The following is a 21,029-nucleotide window of genomic DNA, read 5'->3' on the forward strand; positions in this document are numbered from 1 at the left end:
GACTGGAGGAGGCTACTGCGATCCAGCGGGGACTGGACTGAGGACTGGCTGACGACTTGACGTTTGGCGGGCCAAACTCCTTCCTGAGGAGCAATATGAACCTGCCCAACGAGTTAAGGATTGCCTCGTCTCGTGTCCATAGGGATCATGCCCATCTAAGTGCCGGGCCGACTAGCCGGAGAATTAAAAAGGCTACCTTGGATCGTTCAGTAGGAAACTGGCGTGGATACAGCTGGAAAACCAGGTAACACCTCACCAAAAATTCCTTGCACTCCCCCGCTAAGCCCGAGAAGGTCCCCGGCTGCGCCATCTCGCTAGCTTCCAGAGGTGGTGAAGGATGGGTGAGGAGATAGTGCTGGACAAGACTCTCCAGGTCCAGGAAGGGGCCATCGGGACTCAGGGCTGTCATCCTTACGGTGCGGTCAGACCTTCTGTTACAGAACAGACAGGCTAGGGACACCGAGATGGACAAAGAATGTTCTTTATTGAATAACAGCCAGATATAGTGGGTATGGAGAGAGGGAAATCTGTAGGAGGGAGATCACTGGAGACAGGCAGGGAGATCACTGGAGACCGGAGAAACGCTGGAGACCGGAGAAATGCTGGAGACCGGAGAAACGCTGGAGACAGGAAAAACGCTGGAGGCGATATGCTGAGTGGCATGGAGAGTCCTAGATTCAAACGAGGTCGGACACATACTGAGGTGAGTGATTGTACCCTCTCTCAACTGCACAGATACACATACTCTAATTGCAATGAAGCACTGAACAATATTTCCTAATGACAGTCATGCCTGCCCAACCTTAACATGAAAACCAAAACCAAACCAAAAAATTAATGTATTACCTATCTTTCACGTACGGTTACTTGGATTAATTCAACTCACATTTGGAAAGCAAAGAGACAACATTAAAGTTTTCACTGTCCACTGGGAGAGGTTCAGCAATGGTGTAGCTGTGCCAAACTTTAAATTGTACATTTTTTCTCCATCACAATGATTACTTGATTACTTGGTTTGATCGTAATGTAGCTGTCTCTTGCCAAGATTGAAAAGGGGAATCAGTTGCACCCTGGCAACTACAAGATGACACATATGTAAATGTAAACAATGTCAGTTTCATCCCTCTTATTTCCCTGCTGGTGTAGGTTTGGCATCTGGCACAGATATCTTACTTTCATTCAGTGCATGTGGCACTGCAGCTCTTCTTTTTTAATAACAACTGTCTGCTTATTGGAGGTAAGCCAGCCACCTTTGCTCAGTGGGAATATGGAGGCATTCATGTTCTCTGTGACATTTATGCAGGACATGGAGAATAATTTTAATTACTAGACTTATCCTTCTTTTATTGGCAGCACATTTCAGCTCATAGTGTTCTCTGGCATCAGCTGTTATCATGGAATCACTACAATATGCTTTTTCTCTCTAAAAGGAGTCCCAGTAGTCTGGTGTCTCTGTTTTGTAAGCAATGGAATCTGAGGCGGCATTCATAGAGTCTTTTGGATAGACATTTAATCACAGCAGGGATTCATGAATAATATTGCAAATATTATAATGAGTGAAATTAGTACTGCGTGTATGAAATGCTAAACTGAGTCACTTTCTCTTGCTAATGTCATGGTAGCCAAGAGCAACACCTGTAACCATAGCGACAGTAGGCAACTGCGGTAGCCTTGGACAGGGTTACTAGAAATCAAAACACTGATACATTTATTGTCGGACTATTACTAATTGACATGATAGGTGCTTTGCATGCTCTTGTTACTGACGAGTTTTTCAATAAGACGCACCACATGAAACTGGGTAGTAACTCACTCAAACATACAAAATCACAAACTAATTCGCGTTTAGCAGACTGCAGATTCTTCACAAGGGGGAGCTGTTAAGGTCATCGTCATACCAGTTCAACATATGCCAACCTACGTCGTCTACAGGATAGGTAAAGTAACAGCAGCAGCAGGTTTGACCTTCAGGTGCTATGTACCAAAGACACTGTGTTCTAGTTTGTTTAATGCAGAGCACAGCTTTTTAATCACCGCTGGAGCTGGAGGCAAATCCAATAGAAAGTGGATTGAAAATGTTCAGATGACACAGATTTTCTCTCAGGGTGAAAGTTTCAGGTAGTTCCCCACCTCCAACCCATCAAATGCTGATACACAGACTTGTAGCTTTACCTGTTTTGCTTCTAAATGACATATCTTTGAAAGTACCTAAATACCAGAAATTGATTTTTTAAAAGGGCAAAGAGGCTAAAACAGCCCAACTATCAACTAAACACTGGATTAATATTTTCTAAACGTTATCTGCATGGCACTAACTACAGCCTGTATTAATGGAGCTGAAGCAGCTAAGATTAATGTGTGGCTCTTAGCTGCTGAAAAATTGAAAGTTCTAGTGTAATAAATCTTTTAAACAGCTCTGACAGCTCCTTCCCTGCTGGTCATAAGGTGGTGACAGGGTGGAGTTTTGTGCGACTTAAGGTCCAATTACTGTTATTGTTTAAGTTTTTGAATTTCTTTTACAGTGTCCATCATCTTTTGTTCATTACTGATTCTTACTATTATAATTGACTTTTACTCTTCCAGACTGCCATCAAAGGCACCCTAGTCACAAACGTTGGAACCAGATGATGACGTGATTTTGGTGACCATCCAAACTAAAACTCATCACAGAAACTAAAACTGGGCATTGCAAATATAATTGAAGCTTGATTCTGCAAATGCATGACCTATTTGTTGTCTCAAATATATTCAGACACTTGTTCCTGGTGTGTTGTTTAGGAGAAAATTTGATGTTTCCAGAACAACCGCCACGTGTTCCCAGATTAAAAAAATCAAGGACAAGCAAGGACTGATGGCAGCCCAATGTTTCAGTGTGTTTGTCCAGACAAGTGTTAGAGTGGTTAATGTTCATGTTCAAGCTGATTCATTCATGGCCATGTCAGACTACAACGACTGAAGCAAAAGCTGTGGGATGCCTTTGCCTTCCTTTCACATTTATATAAAAAAACATTATCAAGTCACACAAAAACATTCTCCTGCAGTTACAGAGTTAGAGTGTGAGGAGTTACATGATAGAATGGAGATCAGAGCCCAAAGGCACAGCGCAGCAAAAAGGACTTGTTGATCTTCATTGACAGAGTGAAAAAAAACTGTGCTTAACTAGGCTGAATGTACAGAGGAGTTATAATCCTTGTCTTAGTCTTAAGGTCAGTTCACAGCATGACGTCTGTTATAGAAGCAACATTTTGGGATATGATTTTTACCATGTTTGGTACAATATTTATGATTTATGGATCAAACACTTTTGTGTGGCTTATTTTAGCCCAGCTTAATTTAGCTAGCCTTTTTACATTCTTCATGAATATTTGATTTGATTTTAGCATTAACTGAGTTTTCAAGAAATTTAAGAAATTATCCATGCAAGTAATATGTTGGTAGTAAATATTTTTTAGCAAACAGAAACTGCTAAAAGTGCATAATGGATGTAAGGGACAAACAATGTTTTGAATGAATCAATGTCATGGCAACCTATCAAAATTTGAATATTTTACTTAATACTGATGGTACCTTTGAAGGTATAACTGAGATATGTGTAAAAAAAAAAAGAAGAAGAAAAAAGTAGACAATGGAAACTGCTCCATTATTCAAGCACTCCAGTGTTTTGTTTCCCACGTAAAGCCTCACCTTCTTCTCGTCTCCCTCCTGCAGTAGCTGCATGTTGCTGCGTCGCTGGCTGTCAGTTCTTCTCAGGGTGGCGCTCCGATGCTCAGGCAGGTCAGGAGGAGGGGACACACTCCGACCCTGAGGGTCAACCCAGGTGTAAACATGGTTGGTGACATAGCCTCCTGGAATCCGCCCGACTGAACGCACAGAGAGACAAAGCTTTTTACTACCCTTCAGCACCTGAGGAGAGGAGAGGAGAGGAGAGGAGAGGAGAAGAGAGGAGAGGAGAGGAGAGGAGGGGAGAGGAGAGGAGAGGAGAGTGAATTCAGGCCACACTATAAACACGTGTCAAAGATTTGCATTTCTTAGAACATACATGAGTGCAAGTTCAAACAGCACAGAGTTCCACTTCAATCAATTTAATTTGATTTTGTAAGACTATAGCATACACCCACATGAATACATGCATGGGTACAAACATGAGGTTGTAGCAGTGAATATTAAATTGAGACACAGCACTAAATTTCGGCGAAAATTAAAGGTTACAGAAAAACAACCAATTTTTGCAGTGCAATGACCACCCCCACACATACACACACACACACACAACAAACACATTTCTGCTGAAAATTGCTGTTGGCTGTGCCTCATTGCCCTCTGATAGCTTGCTGTATCTCTGTAGATCAATGTATTCCCATGGTCTGGAGAAATCAGACCAAACGGGTTTGAAGCTATTAATGATCAAACAATCCTTCTGCACAACAAACACAAACAGGACTTCTGCTTTCAAATCAGACTAAAAATGATCACAAACACTGCTGATTTTAAAACTGATATTACTCCGACAGTTCATGAGCGTAATGCTTTAACTTTTCAGTTTATGATTTTTGAACGGAATGGAACGGTCTCTACATAAACAGGTTTCATGCTGGTATCATCAATGTGTGTAAAAGATTATAGGCATATAAAATCAAATCATTCATCTGTGTCAGGGTCATAGTTGCAACGGGGTGAGTATGCCAGACAACTGTTTACCCAGTAACTTCCTCCAACTCCTCCAGAGGGATCTTCAAGTGATCCCAGGCCAGAAATCGGTCCCAGGCAACAAGGGGTGTTGTTTCAGGTTCCTGAACTACATCTACTGGCTCAGGGTTGAATCAGTGAGACTGTCACAATATCATGTAGACTGAGGCAAGCCTGTGGAAACTCTCATCTCAGCCGTTTGTAGCAGCAATGTCATTCCCTTGGTCGTTACCCAAATATCATGAACACTGTTGAGGGACAGAACTAATACCAGCTGGGAAATGTAAAGGTTTAGAGCTCTCTTTTCACCACCCAACTGCAACCAAAAGCCAACTTCAAGATCCCTTGCATAATCATGTATACTACAGCAATGCTCATCAGACAGTCCGATTAAACGAAAAGGACAACATCATCTACATATGGCTGTACTGTCATCCCAATATCACCAAAACTGGCTCTCTCCAGACCTCAGCTGTGCCTTGGTATACTGTTAATTACTAATAAGCAAACAAGAGGGGTGACGACATGCACCCTTAGCAAAGTACAAAGGCAACTTCGAACATGCTTAACTTTGAAACCAGAAGTAAAAACACAGCTCTCACAGCTCAGAGTGCACAGGGACTGTAAGGTTTTATTTGATTTGTTCGGTCAAATCAAATCTAAAATGCTTCCTTTTATAAGTGATCTGTCATTGCTTGGCATCCCTAAAAACCATAAACATATTGTATTAGCTAGACCAAGAACGTGATTTCTACTCAACAGAAATGTCATCTTTCTGTCTCCATCACGATCAGGATTATATCTTCTCTTGATGTTAAATATATATTTAAAGCTTTTCACACAAATTTATAACATAGGCCCCCTTCCTCCTCCTGTTTAAGAGCCGTAATGCCATTTCATGTCAGTTTGTAATCTGTTATTACTTTTAATGTATTTTAGTATTAAGTTTTTTATGGTTTCAATAAAAACGTAGCTCTTGAGCCCCTTAGGAATCCAAAAAATACTGCTACGAAAAACAACGTCCCTCTATTCTCTTCTTCAGTGAACCACAAATAACGCTAACCCTCACATCAATCTTCCTTCATCTGTCATCTTCCTATAACACTTGCAAGGAACTACTAAATGCCTCTGTTGAAATGCCTATTAACAAATGTTGCAAGCAACAACTCAAATTATTACTTGCCAGAGTGCTGTGGATTGCAGCAGAGGTCCCCCTCCTTCAGCACAACGATCAAGCTGAATCAATTTCACAATCCTGATTTGTGCTAAGAGATAATAACTTCAATTCTGAGGCAACAAAACCCTGTCAGCACTGAAGATCATCACTCCCTCCCTCTTCCACCTCATCCCCTCTTTATTGGCAGCATGAATGAAGAGGTATATAAGTATAAAACAAATAAGTTCAGCAACACATGAGCAGGCACACTGCGAGTAGCCTTTACTCACACAGAGAGAGAAGATAAAACTAAAAGACAAAGAAACATTTGCGTACAGAAAGCCACACAAAACCACAAACAGCATGAAGTCAAAAAGAAATGATTTTATTACTGTATCCAAATTTTGACAGTGTTGATGACAAAATCTATCTCCTTGATCTGAACAATGCACCAGCACATGACATGTGTCACGTCCCACTGAGCCATCAGACATCACCCGGGGGTCCTGGGAATCAAAATGCAATCAGAACTGCAGCATGTTTTTGCTGAACGGAATTTCGTGAAAAAAAAAAGAAAAAATTAAATAAAATGTGTAAAGTTCAAGGAAGATCTCAGAATACTAAAAGTAAAGTATTAAATATTTGAATAGTTTAAGTGGTAGTGGCGTTCCAAGTTCACAGTTTGACTGATATCCATTAATATTTGTTTTCCTGTTAGTAAACAACGGTAAAGAATGTTGTTTTCATGTATACTAACAGCAAAAACTGTATAATATTAAGTATGTAGTACATACTGTAAACTAATATTATGGAACTGGGACACGGCTTATACTTGTGTTGAGATTAGTTGCTATAGAGGAGAATAGAAATTTCTATGGGATGATGAAGATATCACTGCAGAAAAACCTTTAAAAATTGAATTGAAAATGCTTTAAATGCAGCATTCACAATCTCAAGGTATTTAACTCATATTACTGGGGTGTTTTTTTTATTTGGTGATTGTTTGATACATGCACATTGGCTTCTCTCTTAGACACTTTGCCAACCAGCTACAGAGCATCACTTTGATTTATAGTTCTATACTTGCTTTATCATGGTGCATGCGGGTCTGAGAAATGTAACTGCATTTAGAGGAAATGGAGGAGGAAGGCAAAATGAGCAGTGTTTAGATGCAATGAGAAGCAGGAGTGCAGGGAGTTAGGGCAACATGACACACAAGGAGAAAAAGAAAGATGGAGGGGAATGGAGGTGATGAAGGGAGGGCAGTGGGTTTAAAAGGGTGCTCTATCCTGTGAATAAGAAACAGTGGTAATCGACTAAGCAGCCGTGGTACAGTGGTCCTAATGCATCGTCCCTGGAGGAAAGTGCTGATTGTGACACTAGGCTGATGTAGCTTGGCATTGCTTGCAAGCAGAACAAACAGCGATGGGGGAAAAAATGGAATATACAGCAGAGCATAATGGGAAATTTCAACGACAGGTAAACCGCTTTCAGACGATGCAGCAGAAAAAAACATGCGCTCTTATGAGAGTCCAGGCAATCCATTTTATATGCAAAAGCTGACCGAACAAAGCCTGGCTGCAGAACCCATCCAATTTCATCACTTAGAAATGCATGGTCATATACTGTAGGAGGTTAAAAGGTACCTGGTGTCAGGAAAATGAGTGAGAAATGACTTATGAGACATGAGGGATTAAACCATAATCCCTGGTTAGGTAAAGAGTCTCTATTAAATGGCCCCAGTGGTACTGCAAAGTCTTTTCAGTTGGAGTATCTAAATCTCCAAAAGTTGATAGGAATCATTATTTCATGTGCTAATATGCATATGTGTATGTGTAGTGACTACACAACTATTGGAATATCAAAATGTGTGTTGGAAGAGGATGTTTTGAAAAACTGTCTACGAAGTGTTACAAAGTCTCTATATGAATTCAAACAAGTTGACGGTAATAGACAACGCACTCCCCAGGTCGTCAAATCAGTTATATCAATGTAGCCTGTCCTTTCTGCCAGTGTAAAGACCAAGTGATGTATAAAGACCAGATGGTGTACTTTCACTGAGGATAAAAGCCATGAAGCCAAGAAAATACTTGCATATTTAGAAAATTTAACACTGATTCTAACTCTGTAACTATCTTATTTATTATACCATCTTAATCTACCTCTAATCAAAGTAAATGAGATTAAATGAGTAAATGTACAGTTACCTTAACAAATGAGATTTCTTTAATTAAGGAGACCCAGACAACAAGAATGCCCAACTCCTGTAAATCTTATAATAAGAGCAAATTACGTCAAGAATGAAGTTTAGTTTCAATTCTATCAAAAAATGATAGTTTCAATTTTAGAACAAACACAAGAGTTTGCTTGCAAACAATGAAGATGACATTAGGAACACACATGCATATCATTCACATTTTTCAAAAACAAGCAAACTGCAAATTCACTCACTGCAGATCTACTGAGGAGTATCTGAGACTTTGTTCAAGGGAAAGTTGTCAGTATATGCCCAAAAACTCATGATGGGGTTGTTGTTGTTTTTTTTAAACAATTGAGATTTGTTGCTGGGCTTTGTTTTTCAAATAAACTCACTAAATAAGTCCTAAAACTCATCAAATCTAGGGGGAAAATAAGTTGGCAACACTGGGTCCCAAATGGAGTTGAACCACCACTGCTCTACCTGATGTCCAACACACGAACATAAAGTCTCTGCTTTCAAGCGGGTTCAGATGAGGTTTTGGTTTGGACAGGTGGATTTATGAGAGTAAAAGAAAACAGTCCACCGGTCGTCTGTTAAAAACATTTCTTCTTTGGTGCTGGCAGATGATTTGGCTGCAGAGTTGAAACCACTCAGCGATAACTGTTCCCGCTAATTGCACACACTTGATAAGTTGTTGTGAACACACAATGCACAGGTGAACACAAGTTCATCAAAGCGTGCGATCTCAGACAGATCAAATGTATGAAAGCTACATACACACAAAGCACAAGGAACCAAAAAAGCTGCCAGGCAAATTGCCTTTCACCCTGTTTATTTACTGCTGTCAGAAAAGATCTGTCAACCACAAGGGATCTGTTTTACACAAACACACAGTGATATTTGTAGGGAAAATCTGCTGTCATGAATCCACTTCCACAATACTACTATAAGCACAACTTTTACCTAAATTCTTACTCTTTCTCATATTAAATGACTGGAAAAAAAATTGTTCCGATACATACATCTAGGTCTTATATTAAACCTTATTAAGTAAAGTGGAAGAAAATCCAGATTGTCCTAAATCCAGTCACTTACTAAACAAACAAGCCCAAAAGCAGGGTGACATTTTGTAAACACAGCATCCTACTCAGTGGAACACTTAAGCACAAACTTAAAGTTTTATTGTAACCTTAAACCTAATTATCTTCCCTAAAATGATACATTTAACTGGAAGACAAAAACATTGGGAAAGAGACCAATTTCAGAATTAATTTACTCCTGAATGCTCCACAAGTTGGCAAAACCCAAACCGACAAATAGTCACACAACATTCGCATAAACACACACACACACACACACACACACACACACACACACACACACACACACACACACACACACACACAGATACCTCAAGCAGCAACTTTCATGGCCGAATGCTGAAGCCAACTGCAGAAGTGCCGTAAGATGCATCGTCTCTAATGCCCTGTTCACTCATACAGACTCAAACACTGGAGACGCGACAGGATGCCATTCATTGGGAATTCAACCTTGAAGACATGGCGGTGCCGCCCAGCACTACTCAAAGAGTCAAAAGGCCCCCAAGCAGCGCAACATGAGAAACTTGATACATAGTAAATGTCCTCTGACGTGTGAGAGCAACAACAACTTGATGCACAGTAAATGTCCTCTGACGTGTGAGAGCAACAACTTGGAGACAACAAATCCAGCTTGTTTTGATTCCATCGTGAAAAGGAACCACAGTTAGGTTCTTTTATGTTGTTGAGCTGGAGTAGAAAACGATGGAGGGAAAGCTGATAGTTGTCAGCGTCACAATTTTCTAATATAGAACTTTAACGAGCTACAGGGACTTCAAAAAGAAAAACAATGCATGGAAAAGCATTGCTCCTGAAATGAACCACTTCACCATGGGCTGGAATGGTGGCAATGTGCAAAAATCATTGCCCAAACGGAGTGGAAGTATGTAAATCACATGCTCAGTGCAAGCATGCAAGCTGCAGCCTTGTGGGAGACAAGAGAGAGCCTGTCACTTTAAATCCATGTGTGTGAAAGAGGTGTAATGGCCGTGAGACGCAGCTGTAGTGAAGTGTGAAAACACAGCTTCTCTGTAATCATATAAAATGATCAGGGTTTTTTGCCTGGTACAACCCTTTTTGCCCAAATTTGGTTTTTCCGGCTCTAATAATGATGGTGTTAAGCAGTAAACTCAAACTATCTAAGAACCTTACACATATGGGTAATGTCACTTTGGCTCCATTTGTTTTTTGTGGACACACCAACACAGGAGAAAGACCTAGTGACATAATCCTACCGGTAATAAAAACAAAACAAATAGGCAAGTCATTTTGAACTTATATTTGCTTAAAAAAGGTGCAGGAGATTAAAATGACTCATTACTCTTTGATGGCACTGCTGCATTGTGGGTTCACGGTGGTTTGTCCAATTACAACAGCCAGCAGTGACGACTGGACTGGTGTGCTCTAGAGAACAAACGAGCTGTGACAAAACTGGAATGTGTTTGTTTGATGGCTTGCTGGAAATCCGAGTGTGGCTGGGAGGCAAGCGGATCTTTCAGCTGCGTGAATGGATCATAGCCATCGATGCTGTGCAGCGCTGGCACAATTTTCAAAGTCCGATCCATCTATCAGCTGTGTGTGTTTGTGCCTTTGGGGAAAAGGCAAAGTGTGTAACCGGTTTCCCTGACACTGAGCGAGAGCAAAGAATAAACGCAGGAATCACACGCGCTCGTTTTCACATCAGTTGAGTTTGCACGTGTCATTCTGACAGGTAGACCCACAACGTGCCAGTTTCACAGCACCAAGTGCAGTCAGAATAGGTAACAACAACAATATGTTTTTATTGCTTGGGCTCCAGCACATTGGGCTTTAGTTTTATTATTGTTTTATGTATTTTACTGAACTCAAAGACGGAAATAAACATTACGATTCGATTCACAATTCAAAATGCTGACATTTTAGCCGGGGGTGTTACAGTTTGGATGAACAGTTTGGGAGTCCTAGACCTTTTATGTTCACTCCCACAATTTTAAGACAGTGCAGCAGGTCAACGATCAAATCAAAGAAACCAAATTACAATCACTGCAGTACAGGCATGGCAGAACATCAGCAGAGAAAATAACACATGTCTGGTGATGATTTTGGGTCAGAGAAGTCAAACTTTATATCACCTATTCCAGTCACTTTTTTCCCCCTAAAATTGCAGGGTTATGTATAAAAACGACTACCATTCCTACACTGTTCATCTGATGTGGATCAAAACACCCTCAAATTAAAAGGAAATGTTGGTATTTGTCACCTTTGGTCTTACTCTCTCTTATTTTTGTCCATTATGACTACATATAGTCATGATAACATTTCACTGCTTAGCTGTTATAGAGCAACTACCCTTTATCATACTGTATAGGGGCGGCCAATTATTACTGAACGTATGCACATTGTCATCTTATTTTTGCAACTTAAAAAGACATGAACCATCTTCTAACACTTGCTACTACTTCACTAGAACACAAGCTATACTGAAAGTGAGCCACAGCCTCACACCAACATAAACAAAATGGCGTGCGTACATGAATACGGCAGGTAAGTCAGCCGGCAGCAGGTGGATCTGTTACGCTGCGCAAATTGCTATAATAGCTACAAGGAACTCCGGGAACTAATTTCTCTGTTTACTTTCAGTTAGATTTAAAGACACGTTTTTAATGATCTCTGCTCAAGTGTTTTTGAAAGCTCTAAGAGGCTTGTGCTCCGTGCCCCGATCAATGTCATTCTTGCCAGTGTCTGTGTTCCCCAAAACTCTACAGCGGATGCAGTGAGTGAATGACCAATAGAAACTCTCCGACTACTTTCTGTATACTGACTTCCATACCCACGTGTCTTTGTGTGTACTGTATTTGCCACGTGTGTGAGCATGCACATGCATATTTGTTGGACACAGAGAAGCAGTTTAGGCCCTAAATGAAGTAAACACTTAGAAGGATTAATGAGTAATTGACAAGGCCATCAACACAGAGACTTAATGAAGCCAAGTCATCAATCACAGGGATTAGCCAGAGGAAAACATCCGCAATGCTCTACCCAAGCCATCTCCGCTAATCCTCCCATTCCCCAGTCCATCTCTCACTCGTGGTTTCTCTCTTTAATTTGAATAAATGCCATAGCACACACACACACACACACACACACACACACACACACACACACACACACACACACACACAACACTAGGATGCATACAAAATACAAATAAGACACTGTGACAGACAGTATATGTGCAGGAAAAGATTTAATTGTAGTGATTAACAGATCAATATAATCATTAGCTACCTTCCAGTTCTTCTCTCTCACTTTCTTTTCACTATTTTCTGCTATTGAGCTCATCCTCCTGTCACACTTAAGAAAGTCACTCCATAAGATTCGTATCATAATGCCTACAAGGCCCCAGTATTGCTATACTATTGCCATTCATCATTTTAAGGTGAGCAGAGAGAAAGATTTATGCTGGCTTTCTTAAAATGACAGGGTGGATACAAAAGAATGTAGCTGTTATCACTGTGACTGCTAGAAAGGAGGCAACAAAGCAAAATCTCATGTGAAATACTTCCAAACAGACCTGTCAACAAATTTTGATGATACAGATGACAGTTGCATTTTTAGTTCTAGCCTAAATATACTGGGTAGAGCCTGAGAATGCTACATTAAGTTAAGAATCTGTAAGGCTGGACATCAAGATGGGACCTTAGGGATGTATTATGAGTTGATTAACTGATTAGTTGACTGACAGATAATTAATCAGCAATAGTTGATTAATCCTTCAAGTCACTTGTCAAGACACAGTGACACAATGCCAAACATTCGCTCATTCCAGCTTCTCGAATGTGAACATTTCTCTGCTTTATAATCACTGTACATTAAATAGCTTAGGGCTTACGACTGGTGGTCAGACAAAAGCAATTTCAAGCCGTCACCTCGGGCTCCAGGAAATCAGAAAACATAATTCATAAGAATACTACAACATAGTAACTTTTGTGCATTTGTTTTTGTCTTTCCACCGCATATGAAGCTTAGGCAAAAGTTCAATTCAATATATTTTCTCTCTTGTTCTGCCTTCATTCCTCTATGGGAGAATTTCAGCTATTTCTTCCCATTCTAATCCTTTCGGTCACTTCCGCAGCAAATATTGTTATACACTTCCAATTGATCGCTCCTTATTTAACTGAACTGGAGAAATTAACTGAAGTTAATTAAACTGCTAATGGTTTTAAAACTGCTGCACTGATTTGAGACATACAGTCATTGTATACATTGTGTTGTGTGTGACATCCACCAAAATTATTATGATGTTCTTTGTCATTTACTGTTGAATGACTCAGATCTTTGTATTTGTTGGACAGGAGATCTTCAGAGATGGAAAGGAAAAATGAAAGGCAAGAAAGTGGTGAAGAAATGTTTGCCTGTTTATTGGAGATTTTCCTTGAAAGTCCTATATTAGATCGGTGCATTGGTACTAGACATATTTCAATCCTACTGCTGATTATTACTTTTTGTATTGTACTTAGATTAATTAAGGAGAGGGTGCTCTGTCTGAACTAGTTTCTTGCAGTGGTTTTGTTTTTGTTTTGTTCATTGTTTTACATGCAGCCTAGGGATTTCTCTTTTTGAGGAGTATTTCCTTGTCTAGAGTTGGGGCCTGTTTTGGACCTTTGAGAGGTTGTATGTGATAATGGGTTATTCAAATAAACTTGACTTGCGGTACTCTGGATTCCTGGAGGAGTCGATATAGAATTTTTATAATTTGTTGACACAAACCACAAAAACAAACTCCAAACAAAAGGAACCGCGGCTGAGATTTCTGGACCTCCTTTCTGTGAAACAACACTACTAACTGCTACACAAGGTGTAAAAAGAGGATACACAGATGGCTAATGGCGCTAATGGCTAAGCCCTATTTACACAGTGATCAACATGGACGCTGATGTGCTTGAAATCAAGTGTCAGGATGGCTGGCATGGCCATGGATCACTCTACCCCCCACTTGTTCCTTTACACCAGCTCATTAATCAAACTCGCCTCCTATAGCTCCTCTCCTCCCTCTCATTTCTCCTGTATTGAACGCCATATCTCTCAGCAGCTGTTATTTACGACGCCTCCTCCCGGACACAGATGCCCGACATCTTTCGCTGATATTTACTGAGAGAGAGCAAGAGAAAGCGAGAAGACAGATAAGGAGATCATTACTCAATCTCTGCTTAAGTTAAGGCACATTCCCCTTACTTCTTTGCATCTGAATATTAAAAAAATGCCTCTCTGTTCTATATTGTTCAACTGGGAACAGCTGCATTCATCATTCATGTTTCATAAAGCATGTGCAATTAGCTGTGATGGGTCTGTCACATTATTAACAGAGTGAAGAATGAAAGAATCAATTGCCGCTAAACTTTGACAAGCAGCATCAGACTTGGTTTCATTTTCCACAACAGAACAATGACCATAATCAAACAGGTCATGTTCAGAATCCCAGTGGAGCCCTTTCACTGTGTATGTGTACGTTTTTGCATTGATATCTGAGTGGCATCAAACTCTCCATTATGTTAATAGACCCGTCTCTTGTTCTAAACTATACAAAAGTAGATTTTGTGCCTGCAGGTGATTGCGACTGCTGATGGCGTCTGTTTCCGTTGCTCACACCCAATCAATTAAAGCGCTCCGCCGCTCGCAGACGCATTGATGCACCTCTGCGTTCCGAGTAGAGCTCCGCCTGGAGCCATCGAAAAAGTGTCTGAGATATCAAATGTGATGGCTTTAAGTAATTATCACGCTTAAGGATATGCCAGGACAAATTGAGTTACAGCAGTTACAACAGTAAATTCAGAGGGGTAAAGAAGCAAAGGTGCTTTACACGGAAGAGAAAATGTAAATTAGGCCAAACACATTCCTTTATCAAGCATAGTGGAGCCAGACTACATGCCTAATTTTCTAATTTTAAGGATTCAGGCTGAAGAATAAGTTACATGATATCAGATTGTCTTACAAATCTGATATGACAATTTGGTGCACATTTGGTTCCTTATGTTTCTTTGTTTGTTTATCTGTTCGCAGGACATCTCAAAAACTATAGAAATTTGGTGGAGAGTTAGGCCATGAGCCGTGAAGAAACTGGTTAGTTTTTGGTGTGAATAGCGTCACCGTGCACTTTACATTTTTACTCATATTGTAAATCCTGAACCATGAGACATAGAAGCCCATTTCTTTTTTCTAGAATCCCTGATTCAGGACAAATATATTATATTAAGCCTAAACAGATTGCCTGGTATTTTTATTTTTTTGCAGAACACATCTACTAGTTCTCCTCTTATTTGATATTGTATGTCAGATCATCTAATATAATTGGTTACCATATTCTTGTAGCCTTTTAAACATAAACTGCCATAACAATCAAACACCAACAATCAAATCCTGATAGCTAATGCACTTTTAACAGCGATCCTGGAAAATCTGAACGGCCAGAACTCGAAAGTCTGACTTGCAGTTGATCCTTGTAAAGCCCCAATGTTCCAACGACAGGATTGAGGTATTCTCCAAAACCCATGGCTGCCATCACCAATTAGCATGATTGTCATTACCTGTATTTTAATGCACACCTGGATTTACATACAGACAAAACATTCTTTAACATTTAATTTAGAGGATAGTGCTGCCTGTGGAGGTACGTGCATTGCAGTCTACATTTGTGCATGATATCTGTGGTATCATAAAGCAGAGCTGATGTAATTGTTTCTATAATGATATAAATAGTTTTATTTGGTTTACTGAGAATCTAGAAATACACAGGTTTGATAGATTTACCTACTGGGACCAGTACAACACACAGCAACTGAAGAAGTAGAGGGTACAGTCTGATGCTGAAGGACACTTTCTGCAGACAGAACACATTCATGGCTGAAGATGAACACACGTTAGGGGTCAAACAAGTGACTTCTCTATCAGTGGAAGGCCTTTCTAACCAGCAGGCCACCTCACTGCCCACAAATGTACCAACCGATTCTCCATCTGAAGCACCTTTATTCATCTGCCCTCATTTCCTTAAGAGACACTCTGCAGACGAGAGACATGAATTATGGAAACCAGGAACTACAGCACCTAGGCAGGAGCTCGTGCATGTCTGAATAGTGTATAAGATGGTGACATTACGCACCACTAAACTGTGAGCGTCTGCAAAGTGTGAGTGAGTATTTATGTCTGTGTGTGTTTTTCTGTGTCTGCATGTGTGTGTTTACCTTTGTTTTCAGTTTTGTTTGTGTGTGTGTGTGGGGGGGAAGATCAAAAGACTGTGGAGGCAGTAAAGTTTCTACTGTGGTACCTGGATAAGAACTTTTCCTTGCCTGAAGAGCTGCCGCATGACTAACGAGTGTAGATAGTCACATTATGCATCACTATACATGCATGCACACTATACGTGAGAAAGTGTGTACCTTTTTCTGAGTTTCTGTTTGCATGGGAAACTGATATCTTCCCACTGAAATTAAATTTCATTATTCTTTTCTGTTACAAAACATAAATCCAGAACGGGCAGTCGAAATATGTTCATGCTATGATATGAGTAGAATGTCATGTATCTCATTAGTGTCAAGTCAATAAGGTAATAAGCATGCTGCGTCTAAGATTTGGGCCAGTTGCCGTGTCTAGTCTGCCAAGCACAACAAGAAGAGGAAGAAGATGATCTAGGCTAGTGATTGGCTGTCTCCATTACTCATGGTATGCAAATGAAACAAGTAGAGACACAGCTTTATATCAGCAAAAGGGATGAAGGAGGTTAACCAAGATGGCAAAAGTGTGGCTTAATTTTTTACCAAAGTTGACGCCAATCATGTGCAGTGTATACAAAGTAGTTGTGTCAGGGAACACCCAAAAAATTAAATGAACTATTAAAGATCGCCTGCAGACATGTTTTGAAAAATATAAAAACACTCTGGTTGTAAAAATAATTTGCATCTGCTATGGTTTTTCCACAAAAATGTTCAATTACCTCATTAAAAATTCTTTAAATCACATCTACTACTTCTCCCTCATTAAGAAATCCAGAATATATGAATATTGAAATATTTCTCATTTCAAAGGATTAACTACAAGACACAAGATGTCTCCTACTTCAGTATCAAGTCCATTCTCAATGTGTGTGCACTGGGGATTTCAAGTTTCAACATCACACTCATGTATGTCCAAACTAGATGTGATGTCACCAAATCATGTTATCATGTACATCCACATGTTAAACTCAGCTTTATGAATGTGAAAACAGACTTCTAGTATCAAACTCTGCTCACACATCATTTTGCAAAATGAAGGTCAAACACCCACGTGAAGTAACAAAAAACATATTTCTGAGTGGAGGGGGAGTTTAAGCATCCGTCCTTCCTATACTCAAAATATTAACAATTCATTTAAAAGACCAATTTACATTATTTGTGACTGCACAAAAGGCATCACTTTTGCAATTTAAGTTGGACTTTAAGCAAATCAAATTCAAAATAGTTTTGATACCTGCAGTCGCCTTTATCCCACAGAGCAGACAAGAAATACGCGGCTGCAGGCTTCTCATCAACATGCCTGTCAAATAGCAGGCTGAGCCCACAGGAGGTCCCTGGGGTCTGACATCACTGGGGAGAATGGCATATACCACACACACACACACACACACACACACACACACTTCAGGTACACAGGCTCACACAAACATAAAAGGTCTGCTTCACAATCGTCCTTTATGCAAGCACACACACGCACACACACACACACACACACACACACACACACACACACACACTCCTACACATGCATATTGTATGCAGCATTTGTCCTAGGTCACCTTTGATGTGCACAGTAGTGTTGCCATGTGACACTGAAAACAAATAACACAACAGAAAATTACTAAAACACAATATTGCAAGCCAGTGAACGATGAAATAACCAGGAGTCTTGTGTATGGAGCGTTATTATGTGCATCATTTTAAGGAGGTCTGGTTAAGAGTAGGCGTGCTTTGACAAAGTGAAATGAACTTTAGTACTTTCACAGATTGCATGAAATACTGAATAATGAATTTCAAGTATATAGGACATTGTTATTTATTATATATTATTATTTTATTTTAAAAACATGAATTTGGCATTTATTCAAAAAAGAAAAGAAAAATGCAAAAAATACCTCTTAAAATCAAATTGTAACAAGACTAAGATTCTGTGATCACCGCAAGAGCACCTTATTTACTTTCAACTGCAGTTATCAGTCTTCTTGCAAAAGTGAAAACAATAGTGTTTGGATGCATGTGGACATAAAATCTGGGAGAAAATCAATTTGAGCCTGCTTCTTTTAAACTAGAGTATACAGTCATGCTACTGACTCTGTGAGGCTGTAATTAGGCACTAATTGGGCTAATTGCTAACATAAGCATGCTAACATGCTCATAATGACAGTGCTAACAGGCTGATGTTTACCAGGTAACGTCTAACACGTTCACCATCACGATTGTTGCTTCGCAGTAAACACAAAGTACAGGTGATGTGGATGGGAATGGCATTAGTTTTAAGGTATTTTTAGCTAAAAAAATATATAATTTGCAGTTGAACCATTTACTTTTTCTATTACCTTAAGGGACTAATCAGCAGCTTATTTGCATTTTCTCCCCATTTCTCTCTTCATTTTCTATTGCATGAAGCGTATTCTGAGGTGTCCTCATTACAAGAGGACCCTGTTTACTGTAGCAACAGACAAAAAACAACATATGGTAGCTACAAGGGGACATAAAACCAGGGTGAAGCAGCCTTTAAAACAATCTGGGTAATCTGGGGGGGGTTTGGTGAAAAGACGATTAACCTCAGGTATAGATTTAGCATTTATTGACAGTCTGTATCTGTACTTTAAAGAACATATAAAAAGAGTGGATTCCTATCACACTGAACAAATACGATTTCCTACAGTACATAGCAGAAAGCATACTATAATAAAAGGGCACGTCAACCTCTGTAGCTTCAACAGTATTTGATTTACTGTTCTGCTTTACTGTGTGTTTGATTTAGGTCTATACGGCAGAGAGGAGTGAGGAGCCAGAAAAGATGGGAGGCGATGCAAATGAGGACATGGGAGGAAGGGAGGGGACAGATTCATTTTTACTCCCCTGAAGTCTTACTTACATGACTCGTTACAGAGAAAATGACAAGGCACATGGAGGACTCACAGCAGTACACTGTAAGCCACTGCATTATCCTGCGTTAATGCTGCATCATTTACCAAACATGCAATGTTAGAGGGAGAATAACCGTGCAGCAGCAGCACTTTCTGCACCACACCATCAGTCAATCATAAACAGATTACAGATTTGTTTTTCAATAGGATATTGATTTAATCTCTTAAATAAAATCATTCTCGAGTTGCGGGCATTTCCCCAGCACACGTGACATTTAATGTAACACATTGGAATCATAATAAGCCATGCCGTAAATTAATCAATCGTAAATCTGATGACCGACAGGAAACCCAGAGCCTCTGCTAAACCCACAGATTCAACACCAGTCGGTTTTTTTTCATCTTCCTTTCTGTCAGCCACAGTATAGACACACAGCGAGAGCCCTGAAGTAGTTCCAGAGGAATAGTGAGGCTTTCAGCTCCTCTCAAAACTCAGGATAAAGAGAAGCAGGGGCAGCCAAACGTTACAACACAAGTATTCAGGTAATAAACAAGCCTGATCATCCTCTGCCAAGAACGCCATTAAAGTCTACTTGATCTACTTTCTGCTAAATGATTTCGACAGGGAAACCTTTCTGAAACATGAAGAGCTGCAAAAGGGTAAAACTACATCACAGAAACAAAAAGCTGAGAACGAGAACTATTGCCTGCTCTAAAATACAACTTCTTTATGGGATCCCTGTTCCCCACGTAAAGTTAAAAGCCATTTAGCGCTTTTATTTAACATGAGTTTATGAACATACTGAAGCTTTTTATGGGGCCAGTAGTAGGCTGGGCGAGCAGTCAGAATCCTGCAGTCAGCACCAATAAATTATCACAGCTCAGAACCAAGTAGGAGTTGATGCCATCCAGGTCCATGGAGGACACTTAAGGGGCGTAGCCAATTAAAATATACAGCCGAGTGAGACAGGTGGTCATGAATAATGCTGCACAAACCAGTGCATTTCTTAGTTTCTTTACACAGGTTTTCCACCTGTGCCCACCATCAAGCTGCTGCATCCTAAAATAACTTGAAATTACACTGAGAGAAATGTCTGTAACATTATCACAGTATAGACCTTCATCTTTGTTAAGAAGTCTGGAAAAATGAAAGCAGGAAAGTCAGTTAGAAAAGGGCAACTGAAGGCTCACCCTTGCTTTCCCTATTCCACTTTCTAAAGAGAAAGTGACACCAAGGTTAATTTAATGAGGTTAAGACTGTCCTCACCAGAGAAACACCAGCATGGGTAGCTTGATCACATGTTTAAAATGACTTATGTTGAAGTATTTCTGACAAACAACCTCTTGTGGTGGAATGAATAATGACGGAAGAATCGAGACGTTACATCGCTGCCAAACCTATTAGGGAGGGGAATGGGTTGGATGGTTGGGGGCAAGTGTCAGGCTTTGACACCAGAGACTGCAGTTCACATCATGTCTCCTACCAGCCCTCCACATTGGTTTCTTTTCCATTGACCAGAACTAGCGCTGCAAATTGTTAGTCAGTCGACACTCTTTCGCCTCCACTAATCACTTTCCCGGGGGAAACCCTGTGCATTATAAAGACTAAACAATAATTGACTAATTGTAAAAATAAAGACATTCATCAATAATGAAAATAATTTATTGCAGCAATATTTTTCTTACCATAACCAAGTAGTTTTAGTTAACCAACTTACTTTAATTAACCAAACCTTAAGCATAGAGAGAAAAAACTCATTTGAATCTTGT

The 21,029-nt window shown here is 39.9% G+C and overlaps 1 protein-coding gene across 2 annotated transcripts in view; it reads right to left on the reverse strand.

Annotated features, from left to right (window-relative positions):
* The window catches only part of whrna (whirlin a), a 143,490-nt gene that overhangs the window by 77,331 nt on the left and 45,130 nt on the right, over positions 1 to 21,029 (reverse strand). For both annotated transcript variants that reach the window (XM_044174410.1, XM_044174409.1), the window contains one exon: positions 3,685 to 3,903. In XM_044174410.1, coding sequence (XP_044030345.1) covers positions 3,685 to 3,903 — 219 coding nt within the window. The remainder of the gene's footprint in view (positions 1 to 3,684; positions 3,904 to 21,029) is intronic.

Source organism: Siniperca chuatsi, linkage group LG18 (genome assembly GCF_020085105.1).
Source record: "Siniperca chuatsi isolate FFG_IHB_CAS linkage group LG18, ASM2008510v1, whole genome shotgun sequence".
In the NCBI taxonomy this organism is placed as follows: Eukaryota; Metazoa; Chordata; class Actinopteri; order Centrarchiformes; family Sinipercidae; genus Siniperca; species Siniperca chuatsi.